This window comes from Aristolochia californica, unplaced genomic scaffold (genome assembly GCF_029961685.1).
Source record: "Aristolochia californica isolate CCGP_79_NKW_82.1479 unplaced genomic scaffold, dmAriCali1.0.hap1 SCAF_2, whole genome shotgun sequence".
NCBI lineage: Eukaryota > Viridiplantae > Streptophyta > Magnoliopsida > Piperales > Aristolochiaceae > Aristolochia > Aristolochia californica.
In genome coordinates this window covers 48,877,820-48,904,528 of record NW_027181881.1, presented here as the reverse complement: position 1 = coordinate 48,904,528, position 26,709 = coordinate 48,877,820, and the positions used below count along the sequence as shown (strand labels likewise).

The 26,709-nt window shown below is 36.7% G+C and overlaps 1 protein-coding gene across 3 annotated transcripts; it reads left to right on the top strand.

Moving 5' to 3' along the window:
• Positions 1 to 814: 814 nt before the first annotated feature.
• On the top strand, positions 815 to 26,036 carry LOC137955553 (ABC transporter D family member 1-like). Of its 3 annotated transcripts, XM_068802550.1 has the most exons (28): positions 815 to 1,019; positions 1,136 to 1,235; positions 1,844 to 1,952; positions 2,418 to 2,596; positions 3,739 to 4,027; positions 4,758 to 4,982; positions 6,162 to 6,359; positions 6,538 to 6,992; positions 7,755 to 7,893; positions 7,974 to 8,055; positions 8,214 to 8,452; positions 8,541 to 8,845; positions 9,218 to 9,326; positions 9,543 to 9,701; positions 11,542 to 11,641; positions 11,724 to 11,832; positions 12,316 to 12,406; positions 19,385 to 19,509; positions 19,626 to 19,775; positions 19,924 to 19,996; positions 22,490 to 22,670; positions 22,756 to 22,914; positions 23,681 to 23,827; positions 23,931 to 24,164; positions 24,993 to 25,150; positions 25,266 to 25,318; positions 25,413 to 25,491; positions 25,577 to 26,036. In XM_068802550.1, the coding sequence occupies exons 4-28, from the start codon at positions 2,535 to 2,537 to the stop codon at positions 25,661 to 25,663; spliced, it is 4,008 nt and encodes a 1,335-aa protein (XP_068658651.1). In that variant the 5' UTR covers positions 815 to 1,019; positions 1,136 to 1,235; positions 1,844 to 1,952; positions 2,418 to 2,534; the 3' UTR covers positions 25,664 to 26,036. The 3 variants fall into 3 exon arrangements, with proteins under 3 accessions (XP_068658651.1, XP_068658650.1, XP_068658652.1); XM_068802549.1 differs by having other exon boundaries at positions 815 to 1,231; XM_068802551.1 differs by lacking the exon at positions 1,844 to 1,952 and having other exon boundaries at positions 815 to 1,235.
• Positions 26,037 to 26,709: the final 673 nt, after the last annotated feature.

Here is a 26,709-nt window from a genome sequence, read left to right as displayed (position 1 = left end):
AAAGTTAAAATTGATGTATAAACAGTGAAGGCATAGGATTAGGACGATGGAGGGAGATGCCTTAACTAATTTTTTTATTGAAAATAAACAAGGGAGATGCCTCTCCCATTAAGGGGGCAATTCTACAAAATGGATATGAACGATTTTCGATTTTATTCGTAGACCGATAACCAAATCAAATGAATATCCATTACTCGAATAAATTTAGTTAACTCTTAAGTAAACTTTCTTATATAGGAGGTAGTTTAATTAAATTGTTCAATTAGATAATTTTTATTATTTTAATTCATATAAATTTGTATATTACTATATTATTTCGATGTCATTTATACATTTTTATAATTTTATTAATAAATTTACATATTATTTTATAGGTTTTATTTACTCCTATATTTAATTATATTAATATATGAAAGACAAAATACCATTAATATTTATCCCAATGGAGAATTCCTAGGCCTAAACTACTTACCCTAGGAAAAAAAATTAATATTTATCTATTTACTTTTAATATTTATATTACGAGTGAAACCATTTACTTATTTGCCCAATTAACACCCTTTATATGTTTCATAATGCGGCTCACATAATAAATTAAAGATAAATTCAGTTTAGTAGAATCTAAATTGCCGAGAAATCTAATGCGTTTTTCAGAGTATATTCTCTATGGGCCCGTTTAAGACGATCGTGCGGCGGAGATTCGATAACCCATCTTCCCCGACGGCCACGGAAAGCTGTCGCTCGCTGCACGTTCCCGGCTAAGCTGTTACGTATACCCGCAACAAATTATGAGAGTTCAGATGCGAGAGACATATCTCACCCGCCAACTTTTCTCTTTCGCTCTCCTTTTTTATTACATATTTCAATGGTGTCATTATCTGAGGAAACAATTAATTACAAGATAAATTCTCGATTTGAATTTCAGATTCCTCTTCCAGGTTTTATTGATCGCACTCCCTCTGCTTGATACCCTGTCACGATTATTTAGTTTTTACTCCAGTTTTACATTTAGGAATCAGGTAGGGTTTCGGCTTCCGCTTTTAGTTTGAAGCTGAAATTTTTTATTGGAGTGTGGTTCAGTTGCTTTCGTCGTCTGCCTGTTGAATCCCCTTGTGGTTTGTTCTATCGGAGAAAGATCGTTTTATTGGATTCTGGAGGAGGAGCGACTGAAGAGCCGGCAGCCTGAGTTGTTGTTGTTGTTTATGGTTTGCGTTTCACTGCTTGTGTTGTGGTCAGTAAGTGTTGTGACTTTTTGTTTCGCTGCGACTTTTATTTGAAGTGTTTTTCTGTTAATTGGGACGTGAATGTTATCAAGGATAATTTTTTATTTTTGACTTTGTATTTCGAATAGTGGTATTATATTATTTTGCACTTCTCACGGAATGGAAGCCAATGAAGAATATGGAAGATGCTATTGTTAGTAATTTTACAGAATTCTATTTAAAAACTATGCTTATAATAAGAATTTCGAATTTGCATCTAAAAGCGTGACTTTCAACATAGGGAAGGGTTCCTTCAGAAAAATAAAATAAAAATAAAACAGCAGAAGGTAGAGCTAATGATAAACATGAAATCACTTATGGGTTATGAGTTTTTTCTACCTTTCTGGGTAAGGTTTGCGTAACTTGATTCTGACCAGCTTTCATGATTCATGAGGATCAGTTGTTTTTCTTCTGATTTCATGTTCTGAAGAATGTGACTGGTTTATTGTTTGTTTTTTCTGCTGTTGAGTTGTTATGTTGCATACTATTTTTATTAGGCATCACCAGCTGATATCTTGAATCATAAGGGTGCCATATTGTTAACTTTATTATAATCTGATAATGTTTTCCTTCTTATGAAGTTGAAAAGTGGTAGTGTTGAAGTCAAGGGCCTGATGAAGTGCTTCTGAGAATGTTTTGTTCCCAACTTCCTTACATAAAGGAGCATGGATAACACTTGGCTTCAACAAGGTACAATAATAAGTTGTTCATATCTTATATCTTTGTTGAAATTTAACATTGGTATCCACATTTATCCTTTAAACAAACCCTAGAAGTGATGTTTTTGTTGGCACATAGATGTGTGCTTTCTCATATTTAAATGGGAGGCGTGTTGTACAACTCCTATCAGCTAATTTTTTTTGTATTCTATTAAAAAACAAATCTTTATTTTATTTTATTTTATAGATGATTAGTCCATCAAACTTAGTTTTGTGAGCTTATTTGGAGTTATTTAGTGTGTGTGTGTGTGATATACTTTTTATCACAGTAATTTATGTATTTTCTTCTTTTTCATCTTTTCATTCGGATGTAATATTTATTTATCACAGTAATTTATGTATTTCCTTCTTTTTCATCTTTTCATTCGGATGTAATATTTATTTATCACAGTAATTTATGTATTTTCTTCTTTTTCATCTTTTCACTCGGATGTAGGTTACTTTTTGGGGGAACAGTAGTTGGTAGAACCTTACTCGTTAATAAGTTCCCCATTGCCACATTTGGTGGAAAATCTCAGTAAGAGAGGTTGATTTGATCTATCATTGCCCAATCATGCCATCTCTTCAGCTATTGCAGTTGACTGAGCACGGGCGGAACTTACTATCTTCTAGGAGGTATGTCAGTTTATATTGACTTAATACAAGAATGTTGTTACTTGATTTTTACATGGCTATTTTTTCTTACTGTATCTCTTGTTAATTATTAATGGTTGTTCAAAGAATGAATGAGTTTCAAGTATGTTTCAGGAGAGTGGATTGAGCTTTTAGCTCTATGGCCACAGGAGAAGTGTAGGGGGTCAGTGTGAGTCTCTGGGTTCGAGTCTCACCATGGGAAAGGGGAGAAGAGGGTTCTTTCACTGTTTCAATTTAAATTTCCATGTTACCAAAAAATTCAAGAAGTGGGTTGACAGAAAGGACATTTGAATCGAGTAGTTCCATTGGGTAAAATCTAAAAATGCAGTTCAGGGTGGTTTAAATATGTGATATGGAGAGTATCAGCATTAGGAAATGCAACATGGAGCAGGTTGAAGACTCTGTGGAGGAACTTGAACATGCAATTCTATTGAATGGCTCAAGATAGAACAGGATGACAGATATTGGATTGCCACTGCCAACTTAAATTTTAGTTAGAAATGAAAATGAAATGTTTTATTTGTTGTTAGAGGATAATGTTGTGCAAAAGAAAATATGTCTATACTTAGTAATGTTTAAGTAATTATACTAACTTCAATACAGAAATGCAAGGAAATTTTTATTTTATAGATGTGTGTTTCTTCCATCTGTATAGTTTCTTATATCGGAAAACTAAAGTTTAGCCCGTCCTCTGCTTTCTCCTTATCCCCAATAAATTGTTTGAAAAAATGGACAACCTTTTATGAAGTTTAACATCACCTATGATAGTAATTTCAAAAGTGTAAATAATGAATTTCCATACTCCCAGTCAGTGTGAGTATCTTCTCTATGGTTTTATTTAGTTCAGAACTTTTTGTTCCTAAACTCAGTGTTTGAGTGTTCTTTTTTATTGCTTTTAAATATGAATCTATTTTTTGTGATCACTTAATCTATTTTAAAAGGTAAATGATATGTAACTTATTTAGAATATCTGCATTTTCTAAAACAAATTGCATTTTATGTCAAACTTTATTTTCCAGTGTATATCTTCTAATCGGTTTAATCATGTAGTTCACTGATATAGTTTTGTTCTTAATCTGTTCTTTTTAATCTAAAAGTGCATTTCTCTTTCCATCTTCCCACAGGAAAGTCCTGGCTATAGCCACTGGTGTGGTGGTTGCTGGTGGCGCCGCTGCTTATATTCAATCAAGATTCCAGAACAGATTGGTCGAGTCTCATTCTTTTAATCTTGACAGTGTAACTGTTAATGGTAATGAAAAGTTAGAGGACAAAGAAAAATCGAAGAATAAAGAAACACCAAGAGTTGGGAAACGAAAAGGACGGTTGAGATCTCTACATGTTCTAGCAGCTATTTTACTTTCACGAATGGGCCAGAGGGGTACAAGAAACATTTTAGCGCTAGTAGCTATAGTGGTGAGATTCTTGATGCTACTTTTTATATCATGTTTTTATCTTCAGTCATAGAAAATATCCTTCCTGTTGTTTTTATTCTCCACGAGTTCTGGTCTTTCCTATATTTGCATGCTGCTGTCTACAAACCTGATTTGATACTCTAGTTTTCAAGGACTTCAAGACATCTTTGATCATTATAGTCGTTGAATTTGTTGTGTGGTACTCTAAGTAGCTCGATTAAGTAGTGTTGATTATGGTGGAAAAATTCAGCCTTTGCCTGGGCCTTTGTCTCAATAAATGGACTGTGAGTGGATGTCAACTAGTTCTTGTAACCATTAGCACTGGTTATGTGAAGTTCTAGGAAATTTCATAAACTTTTGTACTGGAATAATTTCTTATCAGCTTTTGTCAGATGCTGACTTTCTAGATCTTTGGTTACTACATTAATAAAATGTATATAAATGTGCATATTTTCTTCCATTTTCATCAGTTCTGAGCTTCCTAAAATATCTTTAATTTTTATTTAAGAAAATTGTATTTTTATTTGAATATTTTTGTCATCCTCTTAACTCCGTTTGAGTGCCATTCCACTTGTGAAGGCAATCATTGCGTCATTTGGATTTGCAATTCTAGATTCTTCGTCGTGTCACTTTTCAAAAAAGAAAAGATTCTTTGTAGTGTTATTACTTTTTCCATTCATGCGTATATATATTTTGTTTGGTAACTGAACTTTTCAGTCCACAAATTGCAGGTCTTACGAACTGCTTTGAGTAATAGACTGGCCAAAGTACAAGGATTCCTGTTTCGGGCAGCTTTTCTCCGACGCACACCAACTTTCATTCGCTTGATTGCTGAAAATATTCTGTTATGCTTTCTTCAATCTACTTTGTATTCTACTGCAAAGTATTTGACAGGGACCTTAAGTTTGCGGTTCAGAAAGATATTGACTGATCTTGTTCATGGTGATTATTTTCAGGTATCTTTAGCTTTCAACTGTTAAGTTTTAGATTTTGTCACAATATTCTTTTGAATGTTGAAAATGAGGTCGTTGTTCAAGTCTCAGAAGGGTGAAGGGGGTGTGTCTGTGTCTGTGTAATCAACATTAAAAAAAAAAGGTGAGACATGGAGCAAGTGAATGTGAATTGTGCTATTCTGAATATTCCCTTGTATCATGTGTCACCCTCTTTTTTCAATGAAATAAAGTTTTAACTATCAGCGCCCCCCCCCCCCCCCCCGCATCAACCCTTAAAAAATAAAAAGAAAAAAAAGTGCTGTTCTACCTTTTAAAGTTGTTTTTAGTATTGATTTGGGCAGTTTAATCCAATGGTGGGCATATCGGCGGTACATTACGCCTAATGTCCAATATGTCTTGGATTTAGAGGGTGATTTTAAGGGCGTCATGTAATGTGCAACATGTAGAGTGTAACATATTCTAGGAGCGATACAGGCATCACCTAATGTTTAAGGTCCGATATGTGTTGGATTTTGTGAAACCCGTTACATAGTGGGTTCCTATAACATAATCCATAAGGCGAGTAACTTACAACAAGTCAGCATGATTTTGTTTACTTATTGTCAGTAGCTATTACATCAAGTTGTTATAATTTGAGGTCATGGGTACTGTGGCCCCCTCTTGCATACATTCACAATCATGCAGACATAAAGATATATGCACACATACTCGCACATACACCACACTTTTCATAGCGCACATACTCGCACATGCACACCCCCCCACCCCCCCGCCACACACACACACACACACCACACTTTTAATATTAGCCATCTCCCAAATGTATAGGAATGCATGAGTGTCACCTTTTTGTAGTATTCCATAAAAAAATGTGTTTGACCTGTGCTTTTAGTGCATAATCAGGCTCTGGAAGTTGTCAAATTGTGCATGGACTTATGTACTGGATACAACTTCATAACTTTGGTTTGGGAAAACTTGTCTTGATTGCCATGCAACTGAGTTTGTTCATACGACTTGAAAATTAAAAGTGAAAGATCAACGAAAGAGAGGATGAAATAAAAATAGGTTTATCATATGAACTTCTCCAGTTACAAACATCTCCTGACTATCCACCATTGTAGCTGTGGGTGAACTCTTGTCTATGTAATCCCTGTATTAATATTTTGCTTTTCTTGTTTGCAGAATATGGCGTACTACAAAATATCACATGTTGATAACCGTATTACTAGTCCAGAACAGCGAATTGCAAGTGATATTCCAAAATTCTGTTCAGAGCTGAGTGAAATTGTACAGGATGATTTGACAGCAGTTACAGAGGGCCTACTTTATACGTGGCGCTTGTGTTCTTATGCTAGCCCAAAATACGTTCTGTGGATATTGGTAATATTTTTCTTCCTATTCATTAGTTTTTTTCCAAATTGGTGATGACATTTTATTAAATCATTATGCAATTACAAGTGAAGGGGGAGGAACATCCTCAAACCCAAGAGGTAAGGAAACCTTTTCAGTGCCTTTTAACAAGTCATTACTCATGTGTCTAATGCAAGTCATGTGTCAGGCTTATGTACTTGGTGCGGGCACAGTGATGAGAAACTTTTCTCCTGCATTTGGAAAACTCATGTCCAAGGAGCAGCAACTGGGAGGGGAGTATAGACAGCTTCATTCAAGATTGCGGACCCATGCTGAAAGCATAGCATTCTATGGGGGAGAGAAGAGGGAAGCTTCACATATCCGACAGAAGTTCAGGAACCTTATTGGTCACATGAATCTTGTCCTCCATGATCATTGGTGGTTTGGGATGATTCAAGACTTTCTGCTAAAGTACCTAGGTGCTACAGTGGGAGTTATCCTTATAATTGAGCCCTTTTTTGCTGGCAATCTTAGACCAGATAGTTCAGTTATGGGGCGAGCAGAAATGTTGAGCAATTTAAGATATCATACAAGTGTTATTATATCTTTGTTTCAGTCACTGGGGACTCTCTCTATCAGTTCAAGAAAATTAAATAAACTCAGGTTGTTGCGTAATTTGATATCTCAGTCCATTTTTTATGCATGGGTGTATTCTCATCTTAAGTGGATACTCATTGGCTACATTAGAAGTTCTAGTGCTAAGGTTTGCTGTATGGTGCATGCATGTGTAATACTAAAACAGAAGTGATTATTTTAGAAAAGTACTTGAATAACTTTTAAAATCTTTCTTTAAATCTTTTGGGAAATTTCATGTTGTTAAACCTGAAAGAATAATTAGAGAGACTGGTAGGATATATAGTTGAATAATTGAGTGAGAAAGTGACAGGCAAAGAGCTTGTGCAGTAGTGATTGTCCCACACCATCTGTACCTTGAGTTACATGTCTTCTAGATGGATGAAATCATGTCAACAGACAATGGTCAGATCCTTGTATATGGAGGGTAGATGAAACCAAGACTTCATATCTATTCTTTTGGTTGAGTTAATCTAGTATTTGTGGCTTTTCCTTATTTCAATTAGGTCTGTCTTTGTGCTATGGGTCTAGCCATTCTTCTTGGGTCCCTAACTTCTTATTTCTAACATCAATTATCAATATGAAAATAACTGCTGCGAGTAATATTGATGTTCTGTCCAGAATTGTGAGAATTGTGTTTTGGAAAGCAAAATTAGAGAAATGACCTTTGTTTGATTCATTGTCATTGTCTTAATAGCTTATATACATTTTAGCCCGTAGTGTTGATGATTATTCATCATGAATTGGTGTCACCTTAGGGATTATCTGATTCTTATGTTTTCTGGAATCTAGTGGTTATGCTGATCGGATTCATGAGTTGATGCTTGTATCAAGAGAATTAAGCGGTGCACATGATACATCATCTGCACAAAATATCTCAAATAGAAATTACGTTAGTGAGGCAAGCTACATTGAGTTTGCTGGTGTTAAGGTAACTTTTGTTACTGCATTATTCCTTTACTTCAGACAACTGGTTCCTCCATATTTTTGATGGTCCAAATGTGCTTCCAGGTTGTTACACCCGTGACAGGTAATGTGTTGGTGGACAACTTGAACATTAGGGTTGATTCAGGTTCTAATCTGTTGATTACTGGTAATTCCTCTCAAACGACACTAGCATGGCTGTAATTTGTCCTTAAAATTCTGTTTTGTATTATCTTTCCACTCAATATGTATGTCTACTATAGTCTTCAACGTAATTGAGTTCAAGTTTTCTTCTCTTCTTTTCTTACTTTTGTTTATTTTCTTAAGGTCCAAATGGGAGTGGGAAAAGCTCTCTTTTCAGAGTCCTGGGTGGTCTTTGGCCATTAGTATCTGGCGACATTGTGAAACCTGGAATTGGTTCTGATCTCAACAAAGAGATATTTTATGTGCCACAGAGGCCATATACAGCAGTAGGAACACTTCGTGATCAATTAATTTATCCTGTCACAGCAAAGGAAGAGGCTGAACCACTTACTGCCAGTGGAATGGTCGAGCTTTTGAAAAATGTAACAAATTTTCCTTTCTAATTTTATGCTACGGTCATTTTTTAAGTCAATTGTATAAAATAACATGTCTTTGCTTTTGGTATGGAAGGTTGATCTCGAATATTTGTTGGAACGTTATCCTCTTGACAAGGAGGTTAACTGGGGGGAGGAACTCTCTCTTGGGGAGCAACAGAGGCTGGGGATGGCCAGATTATTTTACCACAAACCTAAGTTTGCCATTCTTGATGAGTGTACCAGTGCTGTTACAATTGATATGGAGGAACGTTTCTGTACAAAAGTTCGAGCCATGGGGACTTCATGTATTACCATATCTCATCGTCCAGCGCTTGTTGCATTTCATGACATAGTTTTGTCATTAGATGGTGAAGGAGGTTGGAGCGTTAAGCACAAGAGGTGGCTTATTTTTTTAATTTAAGTTTTTTCCCGTTTTTGTTTTGTTGTGGACACATTTAGCTAAACTTCAAGTTAGTTCAGTTTATCAACTTTTTAGAATGCATCCAGTCAATCTTTGACTTGGTGAAGTCATCCAGTTTGGCTCTGGGCTCCAGCTAGAACTTCTAGTTACTTTGACTCAACTCAAAATTGGCCCTGAGTTGTGTTTTGACTCACCTTGCTAATTGTTGACTTAACAAGGTGTTGACCATGGGTTGTGTTTTTTCGAGCATGTGTCTGTGTTTGTGGACTTCACGTTAAATCATATGCAGTTTGGCACTCCGTTTATCATCTAATGGATCATCTATCATTCCCTGTTTATATAACTTTCAGGGAGAGTTCCCAAGCGTATGAAGATGCCCCTGGTCTGTTACAATCAAGTGAAACAGGCCGTAAGAATGATGCAATAGCTGTTCAGAGAGCTTTCGCTTCCAACATGAAGGTCTGTAGGTTCATATTTATGCTAATTAGTAGGCATCATGTTTCTTACGATATCTATTATTTGTTTTACTTAAAAGAAAAATAATTTTTTTTCAAGAGCAAACCATTGTCTAAAAAGCTTTTTTAGGTTCAAGCATGACGTGACGTCTGTTTTTTGCTTTTACTATAGCTTGACTACTATTTCAAAGAAATTCATTGTCAGATCTGTTCATGTCAGGCTACCAATTTCTCCAGTTCCAAAGAGCATTCTTATGTGACAGAGGTGATAGCGACATCTCCTCCTTTCAATCACAAGGTTTCTTTGCCGATTGTTCCGGTGTTGCAGAAAGCTTCAAGGCCATTGCCACTAAGAGTAGCTGCAATGTCCAAAATATTGGTAGAGAATTTTATTTTGTTCATATTTTCTCAAAGTAAATTAATTGACCTGTGCTTTGTGCATTATCTACTTGCTTTTTTGTGTTGTTTGTTACTTTTCTGCCCCAATATATGTTTTGAATGATCCAAGCTTATGTTTTGAATGATACAAGCCGGTGTTATGTCTTGATAAAAAAAAAGTTGGTGTTACGAAACCCAGACCAGACTGGTCAGATGAACTGGGTTAGACTAGAAATGACCCTTTTTCAAGATCAGAAGATTATAAGACTTAAGTGTAGTGTCAAAACCTGCTTGACCTGGCCTGGTCAGTTGGGCCATTGTCACATGGGAGAGTTTCCCTCGGTGTCACAGAAATAGGAGAGGGGGGGGGGGGGGGTGAGACAGCGAGTGTGGGGAAGGGGGCTTCTACTCCTCCTCCTTTTCCTCGGAACGATGGGGGAGGGTTGCCCCATCCTTTCCACCATCTTCTGAGGGCGGGTGGGCCTCTCACACGTCACAAAAACTTAATTGGGAAGGGTCGGAGCTCCATCCCTGCTTCCCTTCTTTCCTCTGGCAGGGGAACAATGCGCACTCTCTCCTCTATCTTGTGGAAGTCTGCCCCCGCCTTTGTTTTTCTTGCAGATTAGGGAAGAATACTCCCTAGATTCTTAGTTTTTTTTATTATACATTTTTAAAGAATGACTTTACTCTTATTAAAAAAAAAAAAAGAATGACGTCACTCCGGATTTACTGGCAATCAAATACGGTTGTCCCAGGTTCAATCGAGCCCGGTCACCTCACCAAGTTGGTGATAGGGTTGGTTTAATTAACATTGATACAAAAGAATGTTATTAAACACAGGTCAACACGATTAGGAAAGGTGACTGTCTGGTTGAACCCGGGTCAATAGGTCTTATTACTGGTTGACCCACTACTGACATCAGAAGAAGCCATAATTATTTTAAAAACTAACAATATACTGGGGTAGAGAGCTAGCCTTATGTCTTTCCTCCCTCTCCATTATAGAGAGACCAGGAAAAAGCGGGGGCTCTACCCTCTTCCTAATTGTTTATGGGTGTAGAGGATGGCCTTCTCTGCCTCTAGAAAGCTAGGGAAGGGGGCAGAGGTATCCCTTTATCCCCTCCTTATGGTGACCGGGAGAGGGCCTCTCCCTTACCTGCAGAGAAAACTAGGTTTCCTCCCCTCTCTCGGTGGTAGACAGAAGGGGGAGAAGGAAGTTCAGTATAGTGGAGGGGAGGTCTCTCCCTTTATAGCAGACGAAAGGAAGATGGGCGTGGCTGTGCTCCCTCCCTCATGAGGGGATGAGGGGGTTTTGTATCCCTGTTTCTTTATTTTGTCACTGTAGGATGGGCCCTGTGGAACTTCTGCATGGCAGAGGGGTCCTCCCGTGTGGGTGCTGAAAGATGGGGAGTGGGGGTGCATCTCCCATGTGGCCTGATCATTGAGCCGGCCTTGTTGGGTCAGTTTGGTTAGCTGGGTAACTGTCAAAGCACAGTTGGTTGGCTGTGTTTTGACTGTTTCCCAGGATTTGATTGTATCAGGACTGGTTGAGGGACCGGGTCTCATAGCATTGGTCGAAATCTGTGTAAATTTGTTTTTGATTTTAATAACCAGGGGTGGGTGGGGACTGAGTTGAACTCGGCCCTGTTGGTCTCTCTTTCATAATTCTGGATAAAAAATAAATTTATTAATAATTTCATATTTTGATTCCTTTTTAAAGGAAAAATCTTATTTAAGCTATTTTCCTTAATTTTACTTGCATTTATGTATTCTCTTTGAATTTGCTGAAATAGAAATCCTATTTGTATGATTAGATATAACTTGTCTTGGTTTCTGTGTAGGTCCCTACATTGCTTGACAAACAGGGTGTGCATTTACTTTCAGTAGCCATACTTGTTGTATCCAGGACCTGGATCTCTGATCGGATTGCTTCATTGAATGGTGTGATAACAGTTTATTCACAGTCATGCCATTGAAAATTATTAGATCTCTTCTCAATTTAATTTTCATCTCAATTTTGTAGGAACCAGTGTAAAATACGTCCTGGAGCAGGACAAAGCAGCCTTTATTCGATTAATTGGTATCAGTATCCTCCAAAGTGCGGCAAATTCCATTGTTGCACCTTCACTAAGGTAATTAAATTCATTTTTTTTTCTTCAGGAAAATGACAAAGGCAAGTGTTTTTTTATTTTTAAAAAATTGATGAAGATAGCTTGTTTATAGTTCTGGTTTCCAATCCAATTCAATGCTTTTGGATACTTCCCACAGACTACTGAGTTTGAAAGTGTATTTTGTTAGTCAAAATTGTTATTCTGAAAATTTTGAATTTGGAAGTAAAAAAATTATTAGTGTTCTTAAAAGAGAAGTTCTTTTCTACCTAGAGGTTAGCTTAAGATATATTTATGGGAAAAGAAACGAAAAAAAATGTATTATAGGGTAACATACTTCCCAATATGGTTCTACTCTTCACTACAGATCAAGTTGTACTGAGCTTACCTGACGTTTTTTTTTTTTTTTTTTTTTTTTTAGTGAACAAATTGTGGCTTGATTGTACAAGCTTGGTCATTTTTTAGTTTTTTATGATTAAGTTTTATAGCAGTATGTTTACTCCTCAGATACTTAACAGCCATGCTAGCTCTTGGGTGGAGAATTCGTTTGACTCAACATCTTATGAAGAATTATTTGAGAAATAATGCATTTTACAAGGTAAAGTGATCATGATAGAGCAGCCAGATGGGTTGAGCTTTGATTTTTCTCATTTTCTTCTATTTTGATGCTCAATATGTATCTTTTGTGTTTCTAATGCTCAATATGGATATTTGGTACTTTTAATGCCCAATGTGATTCTTGGTGGTGTGTGAGATCACTGAACACTACCTTTCTTATTTAAAGATCTATTCTTTAGAGATGAATGCACCTGCTAGTTAGTCATAGTTATAGCCCCAAGTTTTTTGGGCTTCTCTCTTCAATCTCTTGTCAAAATGGGTCTTTTTTTTTTTTTTTTTTTTTTGGAAATGAGCGCATTTTATTATTGCCCGAAGGCAACAAGAGAACAACACCAAGAAGAAGGATATCTTACAGTGAGAGACTGAAGGGAGATTCTCTCTTTAGCAAGAGAATCAGCTAAGCTATTGGCTGATCTAGGAACATGTTTCCAAAAAACAAACAAAAGGACTAGCAAGGTCCTGAATTTCAAAAAAACAATTCCAATGCTGCCAAAGAGGATTCTTTTGTCCTTCACACCACGAAATAGCACTCTTAGAATCACCTTCCACATGTAGCCTTGAGTGGAATTTATCTTGAAAAATGCGGAGACCTTGTCTAAGAGTGCACACCTCTGCAGATGTAGAATCAGAAATACCAATAGGACTTGTATAGGAGGCGAAAATAGAGCCTAAAGCATCCCAGAAAACACCACCAATACCTCAAGGCCTCAGATTACCCAAAGATGATCAATCTAAGTTGAACTTTATGATTAGATGAAGTAGGAGGCTGCCATTCCACCAATTTTGGATTCTTCACTACTGCAAGGAGGGCAATTTCATCCCAATTACTTCTGACCAATTCATCTGTAATATCAGAAAAGATCTCCGAAGTTTTTAACCAGAATATAATTTGAGAAAAAAAGTTTTTTTAGTAAAAAAACTACACGAGGAAGAAATTTGCTGAAAATGCCTTGAGTTTCTTTCATTCCAAATGAACCAAGGAATGAAGACAGCACATGCTTGCAACATTGTTTTCCCTTGTCCTGGCCTAATTAAAGTTCTTATTTTTAGAAAAAGAATTTGTGTGATTTTATATTGTTGAATTTCAGGAAAAGTGAAAAATTTCATTGACTTGATGTAATTTGAATACAATGAGCCTCTATTTATAATAGAGGAAATAGGTAAAATTCAAGTACAATTAAACTACCTTTGTCTCAGTTACACCCAAAGTTAAACACTAAAAGACGAGTCCTAAAAGAATTAAACAACTAAACATAAATAGAAGACTAATATAATTAAAACATCTTTAACTGAGACTCTGTTGTGATACCTCATCCTGTGACTCCTATAAGATTCCACCATGTTAATTTTGGCTCTATGAGACTTTTGAGTCATGTTAGACTCTTCTATATTTGCTCTTCGACACTCCCCCTCAAGCTGGAGTTTATAATTTCAATTTGCAATGAAAAAGATTCTTGGTCTTCAATCTTCATTGGCCAATTTTTTTTCATAGATGTTAAATCTTCATTATTTGTTCTCCCTCTTTATTGAATATGTTTGTCACAAAATTACCATAACATGTGGAGCAAAATACCTCTTTCCTGGACTTCTTCTAATATATTTCCCTCGAAGCTGGGGACAAAAAAGACATAGAGACCTAGCTTGGACAAAACACAATGTGGGAAAAGAAAATTACTTATAGCTGTACGACAAAATTCCATACACCAGTTAAAATGGACATAGTCTAAAACACACTCTGTTTAATTTTAAAGGTGGAAAAGAAGGCCCAACTTTAGGGCTTAACAAAGAGACTACTGACTTTTTTAAGGTAGCTCAAACACAAATCACCTATTGAGTGAAGAAATAAAAGACTTAACTCAAGTTCGATGTTGGGCACACTTCTATACTTTTTAGGTAGTGGGTGATGGAAACACAAGAAAAGAAACTAAAAAAATACTAGAGGAAAAAAACTTTTAATTGGAAGGAGGCGACTATGCAACACTCATACTTCCAAAGGAATCTAGAATATCACACTTTTTTTTTGTTTTTTTGGAAAAAAACTAGGGGCGACTATAACGGTAGAATATAATAAATTTAACCAAGTATAACTTTTTTTGGGAGACTACAATTTTTGGAGTTGACGATGTGTAAGATATACAACCAAAACATCGAATCATGAAAATTTTGCATACCTTGAACGAGCACATCATGGAGTGATTAATTTTGACCAAAACTTTGTGATTAGAAGAGAAATTTGGCTAAACAACTAGGATTCTAGGAGAAAGGGAAACTCAATTCACAACAATGCATAGAGAGATAATAGGAGAGAAAATAGGAACAAAAAACAATTTTCGGCAAAACTGACCTTTTGTACTTCTGATATCAATATCTCTCACAAGATAGATCAGAATCACAAACCATTTGTTGCTTAAGAAAATAGACTCAAAGAATTTTAATTTGATATCTAATTTGACATAAAAAGCTCCGTTCTTGAATCTGTTATGACCTTTGTATTTTCTTCATTTTGTAGTTTAACAGTTGTCGACTCCAATGTGAATATCTCTTTATATGTAGATGAGATTGACATGAAATTTTCTCCTTCTGAAACTAGACTTTGACACCTTTCATTCAAGTATTATATTTTTTCATAAATTATACTTCTTTTGGAGAAAGGATCTGATAGATTTCAGACTCTGTAATCTCGCCGAACTGAGTACCCTTTCTTCTTTGGCCAACATTACCGTTGACTCTTCTGATATTGATCCCTCTCTGGAAAACTCAGATTGAGAATTGGTTTAGTAAGTAAGAAAATAGACTTATAAATCTATTTTTTAACATATAATTTTCTATATAAAGTCTCGTTCTTGATGGCATAAAACGCCTCTAAAGTTGAAGTTTTCTGCAACTGCTTCTCGAATCTCTTTTGTAGTCTGACCTTTTCTTCTTCAAATATCGATTTCTCTTTGTTGAAAACTTCGATTGCCAAACTTATTTTTGCATTAGAAAGTAGACTCGAAGATCTTTTTGTCAATAGATAATTTGCAATATGAAAAGTTTAGTATAGAGGTGAGAACGCCAAGAAAACAATGAGTATTAGGACATGAAAGAAAGAAAAAAAGATAGAATGTGGACCTAAATTACTAGAGATGATAGATCAGAAAAGGATTACACTATCTCTATGGGTTGACAGAGTCAACTCTTAAAACCCACTTTGATACCATGTTGAATTTTTGGAAAATTGAAAAACTTCATTGACTTGTTTTGATTTGAATATAATGAACCTCTATTTATAATAGAGGAACAAGTAGAATCCAATTACAATTAAACTACCTTTATCTTAGTTACATCCAAAGTTAAACACTAAAAGATAGGTCCTAAAGCAATTGAACAAGTGGATATAAATAGAAGACTAACATAACTAAAACACCTTTAATTGAGACTCTTCTATGATACCTCCTCCTGCGACTCTTCTATGATACCTCTTCCCGTGAGACTCCTGTAAGACTCCACCATATTAATTTTGGCTCTATATGACTTCTTGCTGTGAGAGTCATGTAAGACTCTTCCATATTTTCTCTTCAACATATTGTTGGATTAAATTTGAAGGAAATAACACATAAATTTTTCATTTTTTAAAAATTTTAAAGGAAAAATATTGTATATGGTATTCTACTCATTTGTACATGTGTCCTTGGAAAATGTTTGTGGGGTGCATTTCTTATTGAAAAATATACTATACTTTACTATCTCAAGTAGTGGTCACTACTTTTTTTTTTTTTTTTTTGATAAAGATGCATTTATATAAACAAGAGAAATTGCAAAAGAGGAAGGAGCAGATCCCTTAAAACCAGTGATTGTAGGGTAGCTCCCTGCTTGGCAAGCACATCTGCTGTCGAATTTGCGGATCTCGGAATGTGAGACCAAATACAAGATACAATTGAGGTAATTTCTAAAATCTCCTGAAACATATTCCAATGTCGCCACAGGGGAGGGGATGCAGACTCACACCATCCAATGACCACTTTTGAGTCCCCTTCGATATGAAGAGGGCCGCTGCACTTGTCTCTGAAAACATGGAGCCCAGAGAGGAGGCCATGAAGCTTTGCTGACGTAGAGTCGGATATGCTTAGAGGGCCGGCATATGAGAAAAGCTGATTACCGAAATGATCTGAAATAACCCCTCCGAAACCAGAAATTCCAGGATTACCAAGAGAAGAGCCATCAAAGTTCAACTTAAGGTAACCGGGTTCAGGAGGAATCCATTCCTACAAAACCGGGACCTTTGTCCCAGAGTGCATCATTGCCAAATTTCTCTAGTTTTCATGGACAGGGGTACCCAAAAATGAGGAGAAAGAATTCTTCGTCAGAAGCCAAGTATGACCCACCACTCGGTCCGCCACCCGATCTGCAAATTCACTTTTTGCATCCAATCGTCTTCGATTGCGTTCATTCCAAAGGCCCCACGGAATGAAACTAGCACAAGCAGAGAGCATCACTTTTTCGAGGCCAGGCAAAGGGTACCAACGAGCGACTTACTGAATGAGATCAGATCAGCCGCCATGCAGAATTGTTGGTGGTCACTACTTCTGCAAGTGAACCAGGGCTTTTGGGGTTTGCATTTGTTTTTAATAACCATGAAACCAACCTTATTATTACTTTCTTTGGGCGAGAACTCCAGATATTTTGCAAGGACTGGGAACTCTTTGAAGCTTCACTCTCTGAACTGCTTGTTGTTGAAGGTTGAGTTTGCTAGCTTGACTAAATCAAGTTCTCCTTTCCTTTGGAAGCTTGAGCATGTCTACCCTCAATGCCTTCTTGTGCTGTCATGTTTCCGCTCACTCTGAGGAGTCTAGGGGTTTCCCTGAAATTCTTCTCATAATTATATATCAAAAAATCAAGATGATCAATTGGAAGCTTGTGGTTGACAATCTGACGGATAGTTTTGATTATTTGATATACTATTTGGCAGTCTGTCTCCCCTTTCTTGTAGTCACTTTATTTTTGTACAATATCCTTTATGTTTTCCTGAAAGATATCCTCTAATAAAAAGAAGAGGGCTATTTTTTTTTTTTTATATTTCAACCTACTCACATGCAAATTTTTAATAAAGAAAAAAATTCTCTATCCTGCATCGAGGTCCTTTAAATGCCAATGGGTTCTTCTTATTTGTGGGCCAACAAAATTGTTGCGGTCATGTGGGGCCTAATTTGATGCCTATACCCCAAATTGAGCTAGCTAGTCCGGGATAGGTTTAAGGACCTAGATTTTTGTGTTCAATCAGGTTTGGAGCTTTTGGCATATTGGCTTGGTAACAAATATTGCTATTGCTATTAAAACAGACACCATATCATGTGTTTGAATCTTGGAGGGCATGACCTATAAAAAGGTCTATTTGGTGCTATAGAGAGAGTTGTCACAAAGGTGAAAAAGGCCTAACTACTCCGGAGTGAAAGTTGTCATAGAGTGGGCCATTGTAGATGTCAGTACGAAAGTATGGTGAATTGTTATGGTCTTGTGGGCCCAACCTGGTGCCCATATGCCAAGTTGGGCCCAACCTATTAGGATAGGTTTATGGGTCTACTTTTCCAGAGTTGATTAAACGCGGATAAGTAGACCCTAAAATCTATTCCATATTAGGCTGGCCCAACCTGACTTATGGAAGTCGGGTTGGGCCCCACAATACCATAACAAGAAAGCATTAGCTCAGGATGCTTGTAGCTGTGCAGGCTTATGGGCTCTACTAATAGTGCTATCACTGCCTTACAAAGTACCACCGTTAGAATTAAGAGTCCAGATGAAGCTCTTTGAAGGGCAGCTTACTCAATCATGGCATGAGTGAGTTCCTTGATGATTCTCCCATTGTTGGTGCTGAATCCACTGTAGATAGCAATCAACATTGCTGTGATGATAAAGATGAAGCTTCTCATATTGGTAGCTGTAGTAACTACCTCATAATGTTTAAGGGATAGGTTTAAGGGCCTGCTTCTTTGTTGTTCCATTAACTCTAGAAAAGTAGGCCCTTAAACCTATCCCATACTAAGCTGGCCCAACAAGGCATATGAACACTAGGTTAGGCCCCACAAGATCGTCACAATTTACCATACTTCCATGCTGTTGTCCACGGTGGCCCACTCTATGTCAACTTTCACTCTGAATCTGGTAGGTTTTTTTCATTTTTGTGACAACTTTCCTTCTGGCACCAGATAGCTCTTTTCATACTTCACACCCTTCGGGATTTGAACATGTGATGAAGTGCCTGCTTGAATAGTAACATTAGGTACCTAGCCATTATGTCAAAAGCTCCAAAGCCTGATTGAATGCGGAACGATAGACCGTAGATTGGCCGCTGTTGTAATTGCCTCATGAGCCTATCCCTTAAACTTTGTGTTGAAATATATCCAGATTCATTCTGTTAATGTCCAAATTTATTGTCTGTTGAAATATGTCCTGATTTATTCTTTTATTGTCAAGATTCATTGTATGTTGATATGTCTAGACTCATTCTTCTATGTTGTATGTCTTGTAGCTATTGTAGTTGTGATTAAATGAATGAAAATTGAAAAAGCAATTTTTATTCTTCATTTTCTACACTAGAATCCATTAAACTACATCCATTTTAGAGTGAGGGGAAAATTGTAGCTCATAGATAACTAATAGGAAAATACAAAAAAACTAAGATAGAAGAGGTCCAGTTTTCTCCAATATAACAGGACAGAGAAAGTCTCATCTTGGATCAATTGAAACCAACTGCAAAATCTAAGAGAGGTTAGGATTATCTTCAATTGCATATTCTGATTCTCTTTTCCAGAATGCAACTTCTTCTCTTACTTTTGTTTCTCATTCATTCATGTACGGTTTCCATTCATGTGTTGATTAAGGATTTGGTTTTATGGCCTACTGATTGTAGTCTAGACTTTTACAATGATATAATTACTGGCAAAGATGTTTTCTAATTGGTGGTGGTTTGTCCTCTTTTTAGGTGTTCCAATTGTCTGGTCAAAATATTGATTCTGATCAAAGAATAACACATGATGTGGAGAAACTAACTACTGATCTAGCAGGACTAGTGACTGGAATGGTAAAGCCCTTGGTTGATATAGTCTGGTGAGTTATATTCTCTTTCTCTGTCTTTCATTTCATGTGAGATATGAGAGATTAACCCATGTCAATATGGTTTTCTTTTTTCTTTGCCATGTCATCTGATATTTTTAATTGATTAGGTTCACTTGGAGAATGAAGTTGTTGACTGGTCAGAGAGGAGTTGTTATATTGTATGCCTATATGTTATTAGGTTTGGGTTTTCTGAGAAGTGTTACACCAGAGTTTGGAGATCTTGCTGGTAGAGAGCAACAACTTGAGGGAAGCTTTAGGTTATATCCAATTGCCCACTCCCTTCTACCGTTTTTATCTCGTGTCTTTTTTTCTGCTTCATTATTTTTTCTCTGTTTTTTAAATTTATGTGCTTTACTTTTTATGTCTGGTTAAAAGTAGCTTTTATTTTGTGTTGTTTCCTTGTAGGTTTGCTCATGAAAGGCTCCAAACTCATGCTGAATCCATTGCTTTCTTTGGGGGTGGATCCAGGGAGAAAAATGTAAGTTGCTTTAGACCTTTTTCTACTTTGTTTCATGGTGGTACGTGAAACCTATTGGTGTTTCTAACTTTTTCTAAGGTTTTGCTGCATGTGGGGACTGTTATATTTATAAGGTTTTGCTTTCTAAAGTTTTTCTAAAGTTTTCTATTTCTTATGAGATCTTTTCTTGGCAGAAAGCCCTTTTTGAAAGATATGGGCTTTTTTAATAAGCAAAGTCATAGAAAACATACCCCAGATTATTACAGAGGTATCTCCTAAATTACTTGTATAATAATGCGCAACTTAAGAATCATACGACATTCAGAATATGTTATTCAAGTAGAGAAACTATATTCAAATCAGCAAGCTAGGCTCAAATTAAAGGGGAGCTTCAGCCGATATATCACTTTCAAGAAGTCTCTATCAATTCTAATCGGTCTGAATAAGATGCTTTTTATACTCTTAACTCCATACTCTTGACTCCATGAAGAAAGCATTAGCCTTTAGCTGTGTTGGAATATGAAATCTAATAGGTTTAGAGTTTCATTTTTTGTCACCATGAATGACACTACTAGGGGTGGGCACGAGTCAGGTTGGAGACAGGTTTCCTAAAACCCAACCCTGGCCCTGAACCTGAACCCGACCCCGACCCCGACCCCGACCCCGACCCCTGCCCCATCCCAAAACCTGAACCCAAGAAAAACCAGAACGTGGTTGGGAAACCAACCCTGTCCTCACCCTGTTCTTCCATCCTTCAACCCCGTCCCCTCCTCGTCTCTGCCCAGACTTCACATTCTTTATTAATCCCCGGCCATCCCTGCCTGGTCCATACGATAACGGACCATTAAAATTTTTATAGACCTGTAAAAATTGTAATTTTTTTGATAAAATTACAAAAATTTCAATACACCATAAAAATCCTACAGCAAGTTATACCCCTAAAAAATTATAAAATTACATCATTGTATTATAAAATATTTCATATATTTTTAAAAGGTATTACAGGTATAAAACCCCACTGGTCAGGTTTGGCATGGGTCATGTTCGGGGAAATTCATCTCCGACCCAAAACCCGATTGGTTTTTTCCCTCACCCCATCCCCGACCCACAGGGTGAAATCTAAAACCCATCCCCGGGTTTTAGGGTCAGGTCGGGTTGGTTTCCCCGCGAAACCCAACCTGATGCCTACCCCTAGACACTACCATATATGGACCCATGGCTACTGAATTTTGTTTCCAAAAGGAAAAAGAAAACGATTGGAAAGTTATTTGGTGAAATTAGTCACTTTACAACTTGCTGACTGCGTTCTTGATGACATGAAAATGGGCCTTGGACTTTGTCAAGTAAAATTTCCAGGAAGACATTACGATCTGTTGCAACTGCAGGCCCAAGAATGGATAGTTGTGTCGTATGCCCCAGTAACAAGGGCTTTGATGTTGGAATTTCATTGAAAGATTCATTGGTTTCTTTCATACCGTAGGCCTCTTGTAGTTGTAGACCAATGCATGGTCACTAGAAATTTACCCCTTTCTGGAAATGTTCAAGTCAATGGCTTGAAAGATGATCTCTTTAGAATGTAGGTGTAAAAAAAGTTTCCCAAGTAAAGGGAAAGATGCCTTGACTGCAGTTGGTCAACTCTAATTATGTTTCAGGAAACTGGAGCAAAGAGTATTGGCAGTGGCATCAGTTGCTACCCACATCTTTTGTTCAGGGGCTGATCTACTCTTCTTTTTAGTGTGACAACTTTTTACGAATGTTATGGGGCTGCTGATGTGCTGTATGATGCCTCATGGCATTGGGTCCTAGTTTTGATATTCTGAAACTTTCAGTAGACAGGCATTCTTTCTTGAGAAAGATGGTTCATTTTGCTGAATGATTGCTACTGGATCAGCAAATTTTCCTCAATGATACCATCTCTTGGTATTATTCTATCCAAAACCTTTTCCAGCCTATCAAATAGGTGACACAAAGGTGGTGTTTTGCCAATCTTTTGATCATCATGGCCTAGTATAAAATTTACTGTTCAAATGAAGTACAAAAGTTATTTTGGAACTAGACGCATCTCAATTGTTTTGCATATAAAGACAGTGCAGCATTACTTGCAGATGAGTTTTGGAGATATTATATTGGAGTTTGAACCTGCTTTCTCGAAATGTAAGAAGTAAATTGGGTGATTCTTTGGTGGTTATAACCTCCAAAATTTTACTTGTGAATGGATGAAGCAACTTAACTTATCACTTTATTTGAGGTAGTTGTGTTGCATTTCTGTTGTGCGCCCATGACAAGAAAATGAATGCTCTTTTGTAGGGGTGCAAAAAAGGTTTGATAATAGTTCTAGATTCAGAAGATATTCTCCAGTGTCTGAGTTAAGGAAGACCCGGTTGTCTTAGTTTTATTTTTTTAACCTTGGCTTTGATAACTGTGGTGATCTGAATTTTTTGTTAGCTAGTTTTCTTGTTTCTTGGAGTGGGTGACCATCTATCTGATGATCTTGTTATTCATTGTACAAAACAGATGGTTGATACAAGATTCAGGGATGTGCTTTCTCACTGCGAGTTGCACTTGAGGAAGAAATGGCTCTTTGGAGTACTGGACGATTTCATCACAAAGCAACTCCCACACAATGTGACCTGGGGGTTGAGTTTATTGTATGCTTTGGATCACAAGGGGGATGCAGCTTCGACTGCTTCACTAGGTGAATGTGATTTCCTTCTAATTATGACGAATGGTTGTTGTTTAATTTGTGTTCCTGTTGTAATACTCATTTTGGAGTTGTTCAGGGGAGCTAGCACATGCATTGAGGTTCTTAGCGTCTGTAGTATCCCAAAGTTTTCTGGCATTTGGGGATATTCTAGAGTTAAATAGAAAGTATGTTGAACTTTCTGGTGGTGTTAATCGAATTTTTGAGCTGGAAGAGCTTCTTGATGCAGCCCAAAGTGGTGAGTCAGCTGATCTTTTATAATTCAGTTTTATATTGTAGCTAACTGCAACTTATTTTTTGGGTGAAGTATAGGCATATTTTTGTATTTAAAGCTCATATGACATGCGGTTGAATTGCGTGTCAGAGCCATAATGGTTTGTGATGAAAATTCATTGCTTGATATTGGTTGATTAGTACACTGAGTATACTGGACGCTTGCTTTGCTCCTTCTGCTTCTTTGCTTTAATCTCCACTGAAAATTGTCAGAAAAAGGATTTGTTCATGTGAGAAGCCTATTGTTTGCTACTTGTGTGTTGTCTTTTCTCAAAATTCTATTAATGTATTTGAGTGTATGTTGTTCAATTCATCTCATCAATGGTGGCTTTTAGTTCTCTACTTTCACCTGCTTTGCTCTTGCATTTGGCAATGGGATTGGTTCTGTGCAGAACACTGGATATATTTGTGCATTCAGGCTTTTAAAAATCACTTACGGTTGTTCGAGATTGCATTGGTTATTGGTTTGCCTGTACATTGGTATATCTTTTTCTTCTGCACTTCCAAACACCGTAATTTTCTCAGAAACATTTGAAAGATCCTTTTTTTTTTTACAAAAAACAAAATTATCTGGTTAATGTACTTCATACATTGCTTCCTGTCAACTGGTAATATTGCCAATGCAGTTCTTCATCTGTCATATTCACCTTCCGTTTGTCACTAGTAGTTCTATGTGTGGAATTATTCATCTTCCTCACTGACTGCTGGATGTACTATGCCTCCTATACAAGGCTCTGCTGCTAGCTATGAGGAATCTAAAGTTTCAGATGGAGATAACATCTCTTTCACTGAAGTAGACATCATTACTCCAGGCCAAAAATTATTAGCTAGGAAGTTGACATGTGGTATAACACGAGGAAGGAGCCTCCTTGTTACTGGTTAGTGAAATAATGATGGTTTATTTTTACTTGCTCGTTTTTGCGGAGTTGTTATGTATTTTGATTCCTTTCTGTTTTAATGGTGTCCTTATTGGTTATTTAGGGCCCAATGGGTGTGGGAAAAGCTCAATCTTTAGAGTTCTTCGAGGCCTCTGGCCTATTGTCAGTGGAAAACTCATAAGACCCGTGCAACATGTCACTGATGTGGTCTCTCAATGTGGCATATTTGTTGTCCCTCAACGGCCTTATACATGTCTAGGAACACTGAGGGATCAAATAATTTATCCTTTATCTCGTGAAGAAGCAGAAACCAAGGCTTTGGAAAAATCTGGACAAGGTGAGGATGCATTCCCCTGGTCAGCCTTTACGTTTTTTGTTTTACTTGCATCAACCTGTTCTGCTACAATTACACTCTTCAATGTGTATATAATTGATCTGAAAAAGGGACCACATCGGTCAGTGTGTTCAGTTGGAACCAGATGTTTGACTGGGTTTGAAAAAGCTCAGATTCTGATTTAAGAGTTGTCGGATAACAAGCTAGTTTTTTTGGCTAGTTACACTGCCTGATTGACTTGGAAAATAAGTGCACCAGCCTTGGTCCTCCCTCATTTTGCTCGTCATATTCTTCTCCTTTCTCCCAAATCTGTTTCCTCTTTTTCTAATTAGTCTCTTTGTACTAAATCTAAACCCTGTTGACAAAGGAAAATAATATATAGAAAGTGGGGGATGTCAGATGCAGGTGCCAAGAGAGAACTGTTAACAATTCCGATGAAGTATGTTTCTTACTCTTTTAACTCTACTTTGTTGGTCCTTGGATTTGTAGTGATTTGCTCAACAAAGATTAAGATCAAAAGAGGGAAACATTAGTTGTAATGTCATGTATGAGCAAAGAGATAAAGAGGACAATGATTTAATGTTTTATTTGTAGAAAGGACTGATGTGGTACTGTTTTTGGAGTGATTTACCTTTCACTTCTGTTTTTGGCACATTTACCCGGAAGGCTTTTTTGAACAGAGCTGGGTAAAATGCTGGTTTAATCACTTGTTTGGGATTATAATATTGGTGGAAATAAGCTTTATGTATATTAAATCAAGATCCATAGAAAGATGTATGTTGTAGTAAAGTAGAAGGTGTTTGCTGTTTCTGAGGAGCTATTCTTTTTCAGGAAAAGAATCTGATAGCTCTCATATATTGGATGCTCAATTACGGACAATTCTAGAGAATGTTCGATTAATTTATCTTCTGGAAAGAGGAGGAGGTTGGGATGCTAGTCTTAATTGGGAAGATATCTTATCCCTGGGAGAACAACAGAGACTTGGCATGGTGAGGCCATAAATTTACATTAACTGAAGGGTTTAATGCAGTTCTTTTGCATATGAATATTGTTGCAGAAACCTATCAAGTGGTGGTACTCAGATAATTTGATTTTTCATTACAGGCTCGTTTATTTTTTCACCACCCTAGGTTTGGGATCCTTGATGAATGCACCAAGTATGTGACAATTTTCCAATACCTACTAGTAAAGATATGGGAGAAAAAATTCTATTCGTATTTTTACTAATTTTCTACTTTTCATGCTGGGCAGTGCAACAAGTGTTGATGTTGAAGAACACCTATACAGGCTTGCTAGTGAGATGGGCATAACATTCATTACATCATCTCAAGTAAGCGTCTCTATTTGGGTGTATTTTGGATCTTTATTAACCATCCATCATGCTTATTTTTGTTTCAATTGTGGGGTTTTCTCAGAGGCCTGCTTTGATTCCATTTCATTCTATGGAGCTGCGGCTAATTGATGGAGAGGGTAGATGGGAGCTTTGTTCGATCAAAGACTGAGTTCAACTCTAAAAATGCTTGACTAGAGCCTCTTTCTTTAAGCCTTTGCTGAAGCAAGGTTTGCAAGAAATATGCCATAAGTAGGCATTTTTATATGGTTCATACTTCATATGGCAGCTCGAGAAACTTTGTTTGACGACTAAAATATTGCAAAAGCTGGAGGTAGAAAATTCTGTCGTCAAGATCTATTCCTCATGATGCTCAATGAGATCCATGAGTACGGATAGAGTACCAGTGGTTGCCCAAATTGTTTAAAATAAGATCGGGTGAAACTTCTGTACATAGAAAGAAATTTGTATACCGGCATGGGGGCTCTATCCGTGCCTTTCATATGCATGTATAATTTACATGTTATACATTTATTTTATTCTCATGTTCTTCCCTCACTACTTCGAATCAATAAAAAGAGAAAGTGTCTTCGATATCCATTGAAAATTGTTTGATGGCTACAAATCTGTGTTAAGACTTGACTGCTCTTTTGCGCACCTGGAATTGACTTCCATGTTTTTCATAGTTATTAATGAGAATCTCAGAATAAATATGTAATTAATATATATATATATATGTATATATATATATTTACATTTTGGGTTCAAACAAACATTTAAAGATGCAGATGGGTCTATCTCTTAAATTTAATTTATTATTAATAAAAATGATAATTTATATATATATATATATATATATATATAATACACATATTTTACGCTAGTAACAAATAAGAGGAAGGAAGATCAAATGAGTTTGTGGGAACCGAATTCTTTTTTAAACGAGAGTTATTGTATTCGTTTTTGGATCAAAGTATTTGTAATTTTTCTTTTTAATGTATAAAGAGAAAATGTCCTTTGCATATATTGTTTTTTTTTTCAATCTTAAACCCAATTAGCTGTCGACACTACAGATGACAAAAACAGAAAGAAATAACCAGTCTCATGCTTTTAGCGAACCCCATAATTTTAGCAAGCTCTTGCCTGAAATTTCCTTGTACATCCGACAATTTCTTGAATCCAAGAGTTGGTTTCAGACTCTAATGGGAATAATATTAG